The sequence below is a fragment of the Heptranchias perlo genome, chromosome 18, assembly GCF_035084215.1.
Source record: "Heptranchias perlo isolate sHepPer1 chromosome 18, sHepPer1.hap1, whole genome shotgun sequence".
Lineage (NCBI taxonomy): Eukaryota > Metazoa > Chordata > Chondrichthyes > Hexanchiformes > Hexanchidae > Heptranchias > Heptranchias perlo.
The window spans coordinates 4,037,326-4,051,339 of NC_090342.1; the positions used below are offsets into that span (position 1 = coordinate 4,037,326).

General features: G+C 46.3%; 1 protein-coding gene across 5 annotated transcripts in view; it reads right to left on the reverse strand.

Moving 5' to 3' along the window:
• Positions 1 to 14,014, reverse strand: part of gnptab (N-acetylglucosamine-1-phosphate transferase subunits alpha and beta) — a 119,167-nt gene that overhangs the window by 12,448 nt on the left and 92,705 nt on the right. For all 5 annotated transcript variants that reach the window (XM_067999242.1, XM_067999240.1, XM_067999239.1 and 2 more), the window contains 2 exons: positions 12,734 to 12,901; positions 3,653 to 3,743 (listed from right to left, as the gene is read on the reverse strand). In XM_067999242.1, coding sequence (XP_067855343.1) covers positions 3,653 to 3,743; positions 12,734 to 12,901 — 259 coding nt within the window. The remainder of the gene's footprint in view (positions 1 to 3,652; positions 3,744 to 12,733; positions 12,902 to 14,014) is intronic.

Sequence of the window (14,014 nt, forward strand, 5' to 3'; positions counted from 1 at the left end):
GAGCGCCAGCGCCGTGCGTTCTCTGAACTCGGGAGCGCCAGCGCCGTGCGTTCTCTGAACTCGGGAGCGCCAGCGCCGTGCGTTCTCTGAACTCGGGAGCGCCAGCGCCGTGCGTTCTCTGAACTCGGGAGCGCCAGCGCCGTGCGTTCTCTGAACTCGGGAGCGCCAGCGCCGTGCGTTCTCTGAACTCGGGAGCGCCAGCGCCGTGCGTTCTCTGAACTCGGGAGCGCCAGCGCCGTGCGTTCTCTGAACTCGGGAGCGCCAGCGCCGTGCGTTCTCTGAACTCGGGAGCGCCAGCGCCGTGCGTTCTCTGAACTCGGGAGCGCCAGCGCCGTGCGTTCTCTGAACTCGGGAGCGCCAGCGCCGTGCGTTCTCTGAACTCGGGAGCGCCAGCGCCGTGCGTTCTCTGAACTCGGGAGCGCCAGCGCCGTGCGTTCTCTGAACTCGGGAGCGCCAGCGCCGTGCGTTCTCTGAACTCGGGAGCGCCAGCGCCGTGCGTTCTCTGAACTCGGGAGCGCCAGCGCCGTGCGTTCTCTGAACTCGGGAGCGCCAGCGCCGTGCGTTCTCTGAACTCGGGAGCGCCAGCGCCGTGCGTTCTCTGAACTCGGGAGCGCCAGCGCCGTGCGTTCTCTGAACTCGGGAGCGCCAGCGCCGTGCGTTCTCTGAACTCGGGAGCGCCAGCGCCGTGCGTTCTCTGAACTCGGGAGCGCCAGCGCCGTGCGTTCTCTGAACTCGGGAGCGCCAGCGCCGTGCGTTCTCTGAACTCGGGAGCGCCAGCGCCGTGCGTTCTCTGAACTCGGGAGCGCCAGCGCCGTGCGTTCTCTGAACTCGGGAGCGCCAGCGCCGTGCGTTCTCTGAACTCGGGAGCGCCAGCGCCGTGCGTTCTCTGAACTCGGGAGCGCCAGCGCCGTGCGTTCTCTGAACTCGGGAGCGCCAGCGCCGTGCGTTCTCTGAACTCGGGAGCGCCAGCGCCGTGCGTTCTCTGAACTCGGGAGCGCCAGCGCCGTGCGTTCTCTGAACTCGGGAGCGCCAGCGCCGTGCGTTCTCTGAACTCGGGAGCGCCAGCGCCGTGCGTTCTCTGAACTCGGGAGCGCCAGCGCCGTGCGTTCTCTGAACTCGGGAGCGCCAGCGCCGTGCGTTCTCTGAACTCGGGAGCGCCAGCGCCGTGCGTTCTCTGAACTCGGGAGCGCCAGCGCCGTGCGTTCTCTGAACTCGGGAGCGCCAGCGCCGTGCGTTCTCTGAACTCGGGAGCGCCAGCGCCGTGCGTTCTCTGAACTCGGGAGCGCCAGCGCCGTGCGTTCTCTGAACTCGGGAGCGCCAGCGCCGTGCGTTCTCTGAACTCGGGAGCGCCAGCGCCGTGCGTTCTCTGAACTCGGGAGCGCCAGCGCCGTGCGTTCTCTGAACTCGGGAGCGCCAGCGCCGTGCGTTCTCTGAACTCGGGAGCGCCAGCGCCGTGCGTTCTCTGAACTCGGGAGCGCCAGCGCCGTGCGTTCTCTGAACTCGGGAGCGCCAGCGCCGTGCGTTCTCTGAACTCGGGAGCGCCAGCGCCGTGCGTTCTCTGAACTCGGGAGCGCCAGCGCCGTGCGTTCTCTGAACTCGGGAGCGCCAGCGCCGTGCGTTCTCTGAACTCGGGAGCGCCAGCGCCGTGCGTTCTCTGAACTCGGGAGCGCCAGCGCCGTGCGTTCTCTGAACTCGGGAGCGCCAGCGCCGTGCGTTCTCTGAACTCGGGAGCGCCAGCGCCGTGCGTTCTCTGAACTCGGGAGCGCCAGCGCCGTGCGTTCTCTGAACTCGGGAGCGCCAGCGCCGTGCGTTCTCTGAACTCGGGAGCGCCAGCGCCGTGCGTTCTCTGAACTCGGGAGCGCCAGCGCCGTGCGTTCTCTGAACTCGGGAGCGCCAGCGCCGTGCGTTCTCTGAACTCGGGAGCGCCAGCGCCGTGCGTTCTCTGAACTCGGGAGCGCCAGCGCCGTGCGTTCTCTGAACTCGGGAGCGCCAGCGCCGTGCGTTCTCTGAACTCGGGAGCGCCAGCGCCGTGCGTTCTCTGAACTCGGGAGCGCCAGCGCCGTGCGTTCTCTGAACTCGGGAGCGCCAGCGCCGTGCGTTCTCTGAACTCGGGAGCGCCAGCGCCGTGCGTTCTCTGATCTCGGGAGCGCCAGCGCCGTGCGTTCTCTGAACTCGGGAGCGCCAGCGCCGTGCGTTCTCTGAACTCGGGAGCGCCAGCGCCGTGCGTTCTCTGAACTCGGGAGCGCCAGCGCCGTCTGTTCTCTGAACTCGGGAGCGTCATCGCCGTCTGTTCTCTGAAATCAGTAGCGTTAGCGCTGACTGTTCTCTGAAATCAGTAGCGTTAGCACTGTGCCTTGTTTGAACTCTGTAGCCTGTCTGACAATAACTGGATCAAAGTACACATTCCAGAGAATTTGAATTACTCTGCAGCAGACTGGATCAAATTACACAGTCCCAGACACAGGGTTAGGTGAGCATTGCCCTCCCACATCCTGTTAGTGACAATACCAGAATGCTACCGCCACCCAGCCTACAATATTAGCAATAAAAACAGAAAATGCTGGAAATGCTCAGCAAGTCAGGCAGCATCTGTGGAAAAAGAAAGTGTTAACATTTAAGGTCAAAGGTAATACGGACAGTGTTATAATGAAAAATCCATTAGGTAGGTTGACATAAGGGTTTACAATGTACTTTCGAAATGGAATGCAGAGACCCACTTACTGATTTTTACAATAGATGCTTCAAGACATAAACCCTAAGAGTCAGATGCTCCTGTTCCAACGCATGCTATCCTGGCCAAGATGATAGTCAGAATATCTCTAATCTTTAATCTGGAGGCCCAGCGCTCACGCTACCAGAGTGTCTTTTTGATGACAGCTAATACTTAAATTTAGGGGACAAATAACAGAAAATACAGCCAGCTCATACAATATAATAGAAAGCCTGTCTTGACCAGTGAGTGGTCTTATGACAAAGTGGTGTCTTTTGTGCTAGATGAATTTCTCTCTGATGTAGACAGTACTCCCCTTTTTGTAAGATTTGTGCTGCAGGTTCAATAATAAATACTGATTACCATCAATTAGAGGTGCATTGAATAATGCCACCTTCGTTTTAAGAGGAAAAAAATCCAGAAAAAGGCAAGGTTAAATTGAAGCTGATGATGACTGGAGATAAAGTAATAGAAAATGTGTCTGTGGAGCAAGAAGTTCCATTAAAAAAAAGACACTCATGACTTTGAAATTCCCTAATGAGCACTGTCCCAGTGATTTTCTCATGGTTGGATAATGATTCTACTTTAACGTACATGGTTGATAAACAAATAAGAATTAGAAATGTAGAGCCACAAAAGTTTACAGCATAGGAGGAGGCCATTCAGTCCATCGTGTCTGTGCCAAATATTTGCTAGAGCAATCCAAAACTAATCCTAATGCCCCACGCACTTTCCATTCCAACGTAGCTTCCTTGCTGACTCCCCAACCAGAGGAATGGTCTTTCCCTATTCACTATCAAAACTCTTCATCATTTGAAAAACTTATTTTAAATCTCCTCTTAGCCTTCTCTGCTCCAGTGGAAATAGTCCCAGTATCTGCAGTGATCACTTGAAGATAATTTTTAATGAAAGAGTATCTATGAAAATTCAAGATTTACGCACCTGTTCAGCAAAGAAAGAAGAAACAGTGAAGATAATCAGAGTCACTAGTACACAATGTGTCCAGAACTTCAACTTGTCTCTGTAAGCTCTCCTGTAAGGAAAAGGTTCAATTCAATTGGAGCTATCTACTTCAAGTTTTAACACAATTAGTAAGCAATGTAGCTAATTGGAGCATGAAAGTGTACCCCCCAGCATCCATAGCCTTTTGGGGAAGAATTCCACATTTCTACTACCCTTTGTGTGAGGAAGTGCTTCCTGATTTCAATCCTGAATGGCCAGGCTCTAGTTTTAAGATTATACCCATTTTTCTAGATTCCCCTACCAGAGGAAATAATTTCATCTCTATTGATCCTATCGAATCCTTTTATCATTTTAAACACCTCGATTAGATCACCCCATAATCTTCAAAGGAATCAGAAGATTGTGGGTTCAAGATCCAGTCCAGGATTTGAGCATATAATCTAAGAATGACATTTCAGTGCAGTACTCTGACTGCATTGTCAGAAGTGCCATCTTTTGGATGAGATGTTAAGCCAAAAGCCTACCTGCTTGTTTAAGTGAATGTAAATGATCCCATACTCAAAGAGCAGGGACTTCTGCCAGTGTACTGACCATCAATCTTCCCTGAACCAAGATCATGAAAAACAAATTATTTATTCATTTGCTGTTTGAGAGACCTTATTGTATATAAATGGGCTACTATGTTTTCCTATATAAGTGACTGCATTTCACAAAGTGGTCTACTGGTTGTAAAGTACCTGTAATGTACCAAAGAGATAACGTGCCATACAAATGCAAATTCGTTCTTCTTTCTTTCTACTACCAGAATCAGTCTGTTCAGATTCCAGCTGATGGATAGTATTTTGGAAAAATATCACTGTGGCACAAACCCTGGCAGTAACCCTTGGCTGCAACCATGAAGAAAAATCATCTATTCATTAAGAAACTTTAAAAGTCAAAAAGACCTTCCACCTAGGGAAGAAAAGAGTGCTTATATGTTTAGGGCTCAATGAAGAGCAGAAAATACATTAGATACCAGCACAAATACATGGAGAGACAGACTGACTTGCTCAGTGCTTCCAAATACTACCATATGCTGACTGATTTCACAGTTGACAGGACTCTAAGAACGACACTGTAAAGACACCACTCAGTCCACTTACATGTCATTGATAGACAAGACTGTATCCAATTTCAATGCATCAGCAAGAGTTGCAGGAGCAGAAAATTTGGTATGTTGATGCATAGCCAAGGTAGCTGACGTACTGCCAGATTATATATTATGACAGAAGTGAAACAGCAGTTCCAGTTTAGATGCTGCAGGATTCTCTCAAACTCGGAGTGGCAGGTGGTGACAAGTTGAGTGAGTGGGCAAATACATGGCAGATGCAGTATAACATGGATAAATGTGAAGTTATCCACTTCGGAAGGAAAATTAGAAAGGCAGAGTATTATTTAAGTGGTGATGGATTGGGAAATGTTGATGTACAAAGGGACCTGGGTGTCCTTGTACACCAGTCACTAAAAGCAAACATGCAGGTGCAGCAAGCAGTTAGTAAAACAAATCGTATGTTGGCCTTCATTGCAAAAGGATTTGAGAACAGGAGCAAGGATGTCTTACTGCAGTTATACAGGGCCCAGGGCCTTGGTGAGACTACACCTGGAGTACTGTGTGCAGTTTTGGTCTCCTTACCCAAGAAAAGATATACTTGCCATAGAGGGAGTGCAGCAAAGGTTCACCAGACTGATTCCTGGGATGGCAGGACTGTTGTATGAGGAGAGATTGGGTCGGCTAGACTTGTATTCACTCGAGTTTAGAAGAATGAGAGGGGATCTCATTGAAACATATAAAATTCTGACAGGGCTAGACAGACTGGATGCAGGGAGGATGTTTCCCCTGGCTGGGGGTCTCGAACAAGGATACGGGGTAGGACATTTAGGACTGAAACGAGGAGAAATTTTTTCACTCATAGGGTGGTGAAACTGTGGAATTCTCTACCACAGAAGGCTATGAAGGCCAAGTCACTGAATATATTTAAGAAGGAGCTGGATAGATTTCTAGACACAAAAGGCATCAATGGGTATGGGGAGAGAGCAGGAATATGGTATTGCGATAGAGGATCAGCCAAGATTATATTGAACGGCGGAGCAGGCTCGAAGGGCCGAATGGCCTACTCCCGCTCCTATTTTCTATGTTTCTAATGAATCGGATTTTCCTGCTTGACTTCTAAGCACACATTTCATTTTTGGCTGTAATACAACCCATGTTGAAATAGTCACCTGGGTACTTAAGGTGGGAAAGTGCAATGTCTTAACAACAATAACAATAACCTGCATTTATATCACGCCTTTAATATAGTAAAACGAACCAAAGTGCTTCACATGAGTGTTACCAAACAAAATTTGACACTGAGCCACATAAGGAGATATTATGACAGGTGATTGATCAGAGAGGTAGGTTTTAAACCATGCTGAAACTTGACTAAATGAGAATATTACACATCCTACAATTTGAAGCCATTAATCAAGAACACAGATTAGTCCAAGCCTTTTATTTTGTCATTTAATACAAAAAAATTATACACAATATAGCAAAATTTTGATTTTACATCAGAAGGCAAATGTATACCTGTGAAAAATAGTAAAGTGTATAAAATAGGTGTTTGTATAAAATGAGAGCTTAAGTACCACAAGACCTTCTTCACCTCTAAGCAAAATTTATTTCAACTAGTCTTCGTCGCAGAGATTTTAACAGTATAGTGGCAAATGTATTTTTGAATATTCAGATCTGTCCTCCCCCAAAATAATTTTTTTCAAGTTGTTCTGGCACACTATCAAAACTGCCACAGCTGTATCAAGTTATCTTTTACTTCCAAAGCTCAATCTTTTAAATAGCCAAATTTGAATTTTGCAAAGTTTTAACACTTTTTTATATCACAGTACATTATACATTACATGCTACTTGCACAAGCAAATGTTAAGGATTTTTTTTTCTTAAGTCTTTTGTGTTCCCATTTCTGCATATAGCACAGCCAAATGCAGAGTAAAGTCCCTGTACTTAGCCCCAACAATGGGCAGCACCCCCTACTGCACAAATGTAAAATTTTTCAATACTAGCTACCCTGTGGCCCTGACGAAGACTAAACATTTAGTGTCAAATGAGGAGCAGTTTTGTACTGCAGATTCATGCCCACACATCTGTTGTAACCAGCAAAGCAGACTTTTATTCCAATTTGTCTGGGCTGGATTTGAACTCTGGTTCCAATAGCAAATGGCCAATGTCTCACCCACTACACCCAGTTCCCCATATCGAGGATTTAAAAAGAACAGCTCTATAAATTTGAGCAGCACTACACATCTACAGGGCTGAGATCTTTCTTCAGCAGGAGACTTATGCTAAATAGGGTAGGTAGGTCAGGGGCTCACTGGCCACTGAGTGTACATGAAATTTGGGTAATATGTGGTCAATGGAGGCATTTACATGGGCAATAAATAGGGTGCTGGAATGTCAGCAATCATCAGCTGGTCAGAAGCATGGGAGGTGGAGAGAATAATAGGGGGAAAGGTGGCTGCAGCAAGCAGGCATGGGTTCATTTTTCAATTGCCTTTTCATTTTTAAAAAATTGACCCTAGAGTTACATCAACTTCCACAGTGAGTTTAGGAACAAGTGCACTTTTCAATGATTAAAATAATTCAAGCATTTGGTTGGGAATAACAGTTCCTTTTAAAATCCATGGTGATCCAGTCCAATTACAAATGAAGGACATATAAAGCAATTTTAGCAGCCATAATCTGTATTTAACACAGAAAGTCTGCTAAATGAGTTCACTAATTATCCCCAGCGTACTCAGATTGCAACAAACGCAAAGAAACATTGCGTTCAAATGTAAACAAATTTCCAGATTATATTACAAAAATCTATTAACAGTAGATAACTGGAGTTACATAACAGTTCATTTAGGAACTCCAATGTTCCAGGTTCAAAGTCCCATCTATATGCAAATCATGTCAGAGTGCAATTTGCATTTCCACAGTACACAATAATCCTGGTCTTAAATCAGTGCTCTCACCTAACAATTCAGCTCGAGTCACCTAATTCATTCTTTCTGTTTTTAATTTTAAAAATTACACTTAGTTTTGGCCCTTTCTGCAAATTATTTACCTGAGCTTGTGCAAGTCCCTCATGCAACACTCTTCAGTTTTCTCATTAAGAGCATGTCCACTGGAATTTTATTTCACTTTGGAATTTTAGAAATAAACGGCTACTGAATTACAACTTGGCTGAATTTTTTTTTAAAAAGGAACAATTATCCATTTAACAGGCACATAGGATTCTGACTGAGGTAAGGAAAAGATATCTTTTCAGGTAGGATGCCTTGTCTCATCACGTGGAAAGCATTATGTTTCAATGTCTTCTAATTCTCCATCCTTTGCTGGGAAACCCTTCCCCAGAAAACCCAGTTGAGATCAGGAACATGCCATCAGGGAAAGTGACAGATCAGAATCCATGCTGTCCCTTGAATCTACTACTGCACCAAGTCATCTTTTCTGGTGACTTCTGAGGTCTTATTTGAAATGCGTGTATCCATTTCTTAGTCAAGGGTTAGTGGCCAAATAGAGTCTTAAATATTCGTGTTAACATGATTATATTTATCTGCTTTGAAGTGATGACAGTTGGAACCATAAACCTTCTGCCATATAAAAAAGGTAATATGTTTTGACTTCAATAAATCACTTCCCGTGTCATATTGATAAAGAAGTACAACATATTTTTGAATTCAAATTACTGCTTGATGAGCTTTCACATTACATTACTCTAGAGTTGTATATAATTAGTTGCTGTTTAATTGACTGTAATTAAAACTGATAAATGGTAAGTGTAAATAAGCTGACAGCTATTCTTGGTAACATTAGATGGCTCTAACCTACAGGGGTAAACTGTGAACAGTTTTCACTGGTCACATGAGGGGTTAGGAATGAATTATTTTTACACATATAGGGAATGTTACGTCATGGAATAGCCTACCAGAAACAATGGAGGAATCACAATTCGTAATAGATTTTAAAAGGAAAATGGATAAATATTTGAGAAACAAAGGATGTATAAGGATATAGGGAAAGGACAGGAGAATAGGATGAAGTTTATAGCTCTTTCAGAGAACTGGACCAGGTGTGTTGGGCCAAACCGCTTTTTTTCTGGACTATAAAAATGAATGACTATGACATAAGGCTCCATAGGTCTCAAAGGCTCTAAGAACATAAGAAATAGGAGCAGGAATAGGCCATACGGTCCCTCGAGCCTGCTCTGCCATTCAATCAGGTCATGGCTGATCTTCAACCTCAACTCCACTTTCCTGCCCAATCCCCACATCCTTTGATTCCCCTAGAGTCCAAAAATTTATCTACTTCAGCCCTGAATATACTCAATGACTCAGCATCCACAGCTCTCTAGGATAGAGAATTCCAAAGATTCACAACCCTCTGAGTGAAGAAATGCCTCATCTCAGTCTTACATGGTCAACCTCATATCCTGCGACTATGCCCTCTAGTTCTAGACTCTCCAGCGAGGGGAAACAACCTCTTAGCCTCTACCCTGTCAAGCCCCCTCAGAATCTTATATGTTTCAATGAGATCTCCTCTCATTCTTCTAAACTCCAGAGAGTATAGGCCCATTCTACTCGATCACTCTTCATAGGACAACCCTCTCAACCCAGAAATTAATCTAGTGAACCTTTGTTACACTGCCTCTAAGGCAAGTATATCCTTCCTTAGGTAAGGAGACCAAAACTGTACGCAGCACTCTAGGTGAGGTCTCACTAAAGCCCTGTACAATTGTAGTAAGACTTCTTTACTCTTGTACTCCAACCCCCTTGCAATAAAGGTCAACGTGCCATTTGCCTTCCTAATTGCTTGCTGTACCTGCATCCTAACTGTTTGTGTTTCTTGTATGAGGACACCCAAGTCTCTCTGGACACCAATATTTAATAGTTTTTCACCATTTAAAAAATATTCTGTTTTTCTATTCTTCCTACCAAAGTGAATAACCTCACATTTCCCCACATTATACTCCATCAGCCACCTTCTTGCCCACTCACTTAACCTGTCTGTATCCCTTTGTAGACTCTTTGGGCTCGATTTTCGGACCTCTGAGCAGACGGGTTCGTGGCGGGGGGGCTCCGAAAATCGGGGATTCCCGGGGCGGGTCCGGAGCCTGGCTCCAACCCGCCCACTTCCGGGTTCCCCAGTGACGCGCTTACATGCATGCGCAGCCCCCGCATGCGGGACTCCCGCCGGCAATTAAAGCTGGCGGGATGCCACTTAAACTAATTAAATAGATACTTCAGGTCGTTAGCAGACCTGATTGACATGATATTTTAGGAGGGGTGGGATTTTCAACTCAACTGAGACTGTTTCCCGTACTGGGGGAAACACTCCCAGTTGAAATGGACATGTTGCAGCCATCAGCCTGTGGCAGCTGCAAAGGTCCATTTGACAGGTGGTTGGGGGGGAGGGGGGGGGAAAGAGACCCTCACTCATTGCAGGAGGCCACTCTGTCACTTTGGACAAAGTTTGGCTTCCACCACCCTCCTCCTAACAATAAAATTCACAAACTTGCACACTTACCCCGGTGTGCAGACACATTTACCTACCTTGTGGACCCCCTCAAACGTACATCTTCCGGATGGGGGCCGGCATAGCTGCAGTCATGACCTCCTCAGAGAACGAACAGCATCACCAGCCTCGCCGTCCACCTCTGACACGTGGAGCTCCACAACACAGTGCTGTGACACATCCACCTGCACAGCAGGAGGGAGGGCAAGCACAGAGAGAGATGCATCGCAGAAGGCACTACCCTCGCCACAGGGTCTACAGACCGAGGCTCAGCTTCCTGGGCCTCTCTGAGCAGCAGTGCCTACGGAGGCTCAGAGTCACTCGACATGTGGTCGTGGACATCTGCAGCCTCCTTCATGCCGAGCTGCTCCCGGCTGGCTCGAGCACCATCTTCTTACCTGTCGCTATCAAAGTCACCACTGCCCTCAACAACTTCTCCTTCGCATCCTTCCAGGGTGCTACCGGGGACATCGCCGACATCTCTCAGTCGTCTGCACAAAAGAGCCCTGCAAATACACCTACACCCACTCTGCAGTGACACAATGGGTGGCATCAGTTGTGGGCCTTCATAGTGATCCTCAGGAAAGGGCATTATTGCACAAATCAGACAAGATTTGCAATGATGTGGCAGTAGTGGTGACAATGTAATGTGAGTTGATCAGAAATCAAATATAAGTAAAAACCATGACAAACCCTCAAACACCCTTGTGGATCCCCTTAATGCTCACGACACGTTTGCCTTACGCTTCCTACTGCACATATGTGGTGCATGCCCTGTGGCTGCAGCACAGGTAGTGGCAGGTTGAGTAAGGCTGACCGTGAAAGAGATGCACGAGAGGGTGAGTATGAGACAGAGCCATGAGATTGTATAAGGATTGGGTTGAGTGGTAATGGTGGGATGAGTACTGGTGAGGTGAGTAAGTGCAAGTAAGATGAAGATGAGCTTTGAGTGGGTGTGAGGAGTGACGTGATAGAGTAGTGTTGGCAGTGCAGAAGGAGATGTGGGGTGGGGGCGGTGATGTGGCAGACGGAGTGTAGGGGAATGAGTAAGTGTACTCACTTCGGCTGACCTACTTAGGTCATTGAAGCGCCTCCTGCACTCTATGCAGGTGCGCGATATGTTGGTGGTGCAGGTGACCTCCTCTGTCACCTCGATCCAGGCCTCCGTGGTGGCAGAGGCAGGCCACTTCCACCCGTCCGCTAGGGAGAAGATCTCTGTCCTCCCCCTCCTCCTCATCCCATCCAGTAAGACCTGGAGTGAGGCATCATTAAACCTGGGAGCAGCCTTTCCCCTGGGCTGCTCCATCCTGTAATTTTGCATATTTTCTGCAGCATTAGTCAGTGGAGGACCGCCCCTTTAAATAGGGCTCCTCCAGCTGACAGCCTATGATGAGGCTGCGCAGTCCGCCCGCTGCGCAGTTTTCCAGCACGAAACCCGGAAGCCAAGGTAAGTACCTTCAATTAAGCTGCGATTGCGTGCGGAGCACCTCGAATTCACTGGGCGCGTTACCCACGCGCCCAGTCCACCCCCCAGCTGCCAACCCGCCTCCCTCCTAATATCGTGCCCTTTGTGTCCTCCTCACAGTTTACTTTCCCACCTAGCTTTGTACTGTCAGCAAACTTGGATACACTACACTCGGTCTCTTCATCCAAGTCATTAATATTGAACACTGTTCAAATTGTATGTGCATGCTTAATTGAGAATTGGTAAAAATGTTTTAATGCTTCAGTCAAGTTGTCATTCAGGGCACTCTGACAGTTTATTTCAAAATAATCCCAATTGTAATAAGATCCAAGCTCATTTTCAAATTCTGCCCTCTTAAGTTTGAAAATATACTACAACAACTTGCAAATATATAGCACCTTTAACATAGTAAAACTGGACGGTATCGAGTTCTCTTGCAGTGTGGGGTTAAATTTTGTGACAGAGAAAAAGCTAAAGTTCTAAATTATGGATTGTATAGAACACAGCACTCCCAAAGAAAATGAATCAGTTCATTTTTGTTATTTTTTCAACATTCCCTGTTTCCTCACTGACCAGTATTGAGGTAAAGGTGGTTTAAGGAAGATAGCATAATCGGACTTGTTTTCAACAAGCAATATTCATCCTCCAAAACCAATTACGTATATAGTGTTTTAAAAAAGCCTATAGCATGGTTTCCTGGGGTCCCATGACTCCAGCACAGTTCTCAGGCTGGTCTGAAGCCGCAGTTTGCACATTTTCCTATGAAGCTGCTTCTGAATGCACAAGGATGCTCCCTAATGACGTCACCAGAGTGGCCTAGAAAGGAGAAAAACCTAAACCAAGAGTTTCCACGCAAGAAATAAACTTGATGCTTTTATAAAAGTGTCAAATGAAAATTCTGGACAGAATATTAATTTCCTATAAAATGGGGAAGTACACTGAATAACAAGTGGCCTCCTAGACTTACTTTCACCTTTAATTAAAGGTTTAAAGCTTCACTTACCATTCCCGAAGCTCATGCATATGGAGAAATCTGTTGCGGTACTCTCTTGGCAGTTCAAACTGGGAAGCTACTGGGAACAATGACTCATAGAAATCTCGAAGCACTGCCTTCACTGTGGCTGCATCCTTATGATTATGGTCAATGTTGTCATTTAAACAAACAAATTTCCTGCAGGAACATGGAGAAGCAGATTTGGAACAACGGTCAAATATTGGTCATTAAATATTGCAAACTCAGGGTCATACATCGGGTAGTGTTCAGAGTTCATTATTTGAAACATATTTATCAAATCTATGAGAGTGATTCAAAATATTTCAAACCATGCTGTTTACTACACAAAAATATTTGAGACTAATGCATGTCCTTTTCAATAAAAGAGGATACTTATTTTGTTTATAGATCACAGTAAAATCAAGGAAAACCCAAAAATGTTTTATAAATACATTAAGAGCAAGAGGATAACTAAGGAAAGAGTAGGGCCTATTAGAGACCAAAAAGGTAACCTACGTGTGGAGGTGGAAGATGTTGGTACGGTTCTTAATGAATACCTTGCGTCAGTTTTCACAAAAGAGGGGGACGATGCAGACATTGTAATTAAGAAGGAGCAGTGTGAAATATTGGATGGGATAAACCCAGTGAGAGAGGAAGTATTAAGGGGATTAGCATCTTTGACAGTAGATAGATCACCAGGGCCGGATAAAATGTATCCTAGGCTGTTAAAAGAAGCAAGGGAGGAAACAGCGGAGGCTCTGACCATCATTTTCCAATCCTCACTGGATACAGGCGTGGTGCCGGAGGATTGGAGGACTGCTAATGTTGTAACATTGTTTAAAAAGGGAGCGAGGGATAGACCGAGTAATTATAGGACAGTCAGTCTAATCGCAGTAGTGGGCAAATTATTGGAATCAATTCTGAGGGACAGGATAAACCGTCACTTCGAAAGGCATGGAGTAATCAAGGACAGTCGACATGGATTTGTTAAGGGAAGGTTGTGTCTGACTAACTTGATTGAATTTTTTGAGGAGGTAAATAGGAGGGTCGATGAGGCTAGTGCATTTGATGTAGTCTACGTGGATTTTAGCAAGGCTTTTGACAGTCCCACATGGCAGACTGGTCAAAAAAGTACAAGCCCATGGGATCCAAGGGAGAGTAGCAAGTTGGATCCAAAATTGGCTCAGTGGCAGGAAGCAAAGGGTAATGGTCGATGGTTGTTTTTGTGACTGGAAGGCTGTTTCCAGTGGGATTCCACAGGGCTCTGTAATAGGTCCCTTGTTTTTTGTG